This window comes from Sinocyclocheilus grahami, unplaced genomic scaffold, assembly GCF_001515645.1.
Source record: "Sinocyclocheilus grahami isolate Dianchi unplaced genomic scaffold, SAMN03320097.WGS_v1.1 scaffold4328.1, whole genome shotgun sequence".
Lineage (NCBI taxonomy): Eukaryota > Metazoa > Chordata > Actinopteri > Cypriniformes > Cyprinidae > Sinocyclocheilus > Sinocyclocheilus grahami.
In genome coordinates this window covers 14,558-15,888 of record NW_015509289.1, presented here as the reverse complement: position 1 = coordinate 15,888, position 1,331 = coordinate 14,558, and the positions used below count along the sequence as shown (strand labels likewise).

Below are 1,331 nucleotides of genomic sequence, written 5' to 3'. Positions count from 1 at the left end.
AAAATAAATAAAAAAGTTAACTACATATTAGTAAATGAAACGAATAACAAATTAAATACTAAATAAATATAAAAATTGTAACAAAAATAAAATAAAAATAATATATATATTTATATTTAAAGAATATAAATATCATTTTTATTATCTTATAAAAAATTCATCAATGAATACATATCTGAAAATTAGTAAATTAAACTTATAACATTAAATACTAAATATAAAAATCGTAAAATATATTTATAGAAAACAATATATCTTATTAATAGTATATAATTAAAAATGTTTTATTTAAAACACAAACTAAAAGTTAATAAACTACATAACTGTAAATTTGTAATTAAAGCTTAAAACAAATTAAATACTAAATTAATTAATAAAAAAAGTAAAAAATATATATATTTATATTTAGAGAATATAAATATATTTTTTATTAATTATCTTATAAAAAATTTATATTTTTTTATGCATTTAAAATAAAACAAATTTAAAAAAATGTATCAATGACTACATATCTGAAAATTAGTAAATGAATAAAACTTAAATTAAATACTAAATAAATTCATTAAAAAAAAAGTAAAAAATGAAGATAAATAAACAATAAATACGAACTAAATAACTATGTTTGATTTATTTAAATATAAATATAATAAATATAACCTTAAAAATATAAAAAATTATAAATATAACCTTAAACTAGGTTTGCTGGTGAGATGAAAGTGAAGAGGTCAAGTAAGTTAGAAAAGCCAGCGTGCATTTCAACAAGATGACCATGAGAGGATCTGAAGGGCACCTACTTGGCCACACCCAGAGAAGTCGGACTGAACTGGGAGTTTTTGTCCAGGAACTCCTTCAAACCCTGAAGCTCCAGCAGTACGACCTCCAGATCAGATGAACTGGCCGTGCTCTCCAGCTAAAACCAAAGAGCATCATCAGAGAAATACAGAGCGCGGCTGGAAGGGATTTCAACCTGAACCCAAACACACAAAATCATTGACCGGCAGAGAACATTTCTGATTGGCTAAAAAAATGTGGGAAGTGATGCACTACAAAAACCCTGGAACGCAAACGGAGCAGAAATTTAAAAATGCCCCAAAATTACAAATCATTACTCAATCAATTAAATAAGTATTTGTGTAAAAATGCTCCAAAATCTGCCACTACTCATAATAAACTAAATAAAGCACTTTTTTAAAAATACTCTAAAATCTGTCATTTCTCACAACAAAAATGCATAAATAAAAACTTTTTTGTAAAAATGCTCCAAATTTTGTCACTCACAATAAACAAAATAAATAAATCAGTATTCAATTAAATACTCACAACAAAATAAA

At 23.8% G+C, this 1,331-nt stretch overlaps 1 protein-coding gene across 1 annotated transcript in view; it reads right to left on the bottom strand.

The window, feature by feature from the left end:
• Positions 1–794: 794 nt before the first annotated feature.
• Positions 795–1,331, bottom strand: part of LOC107576782 (nuclear pore complex protein Nup155-like) — a gene marked incomplete at its 3' end in the record, with an annotated part of 10,311 nt that continues 9,774 nt past the window's right edge. Inside the window, exons 8-9 of the mRNA XM_016262913.1 lie at positions 996–1,018; positions 795–910 (exon numbers count right to left, since the gene is read on the bottom strand). Coding sequence (XP_016118399.1) covers positions 795–910; positions 996–1,018 — 139 coding nt within the window. The remainder of the gene's footprint in view (positions 911–995; positions 1,019–1,331) is intronic.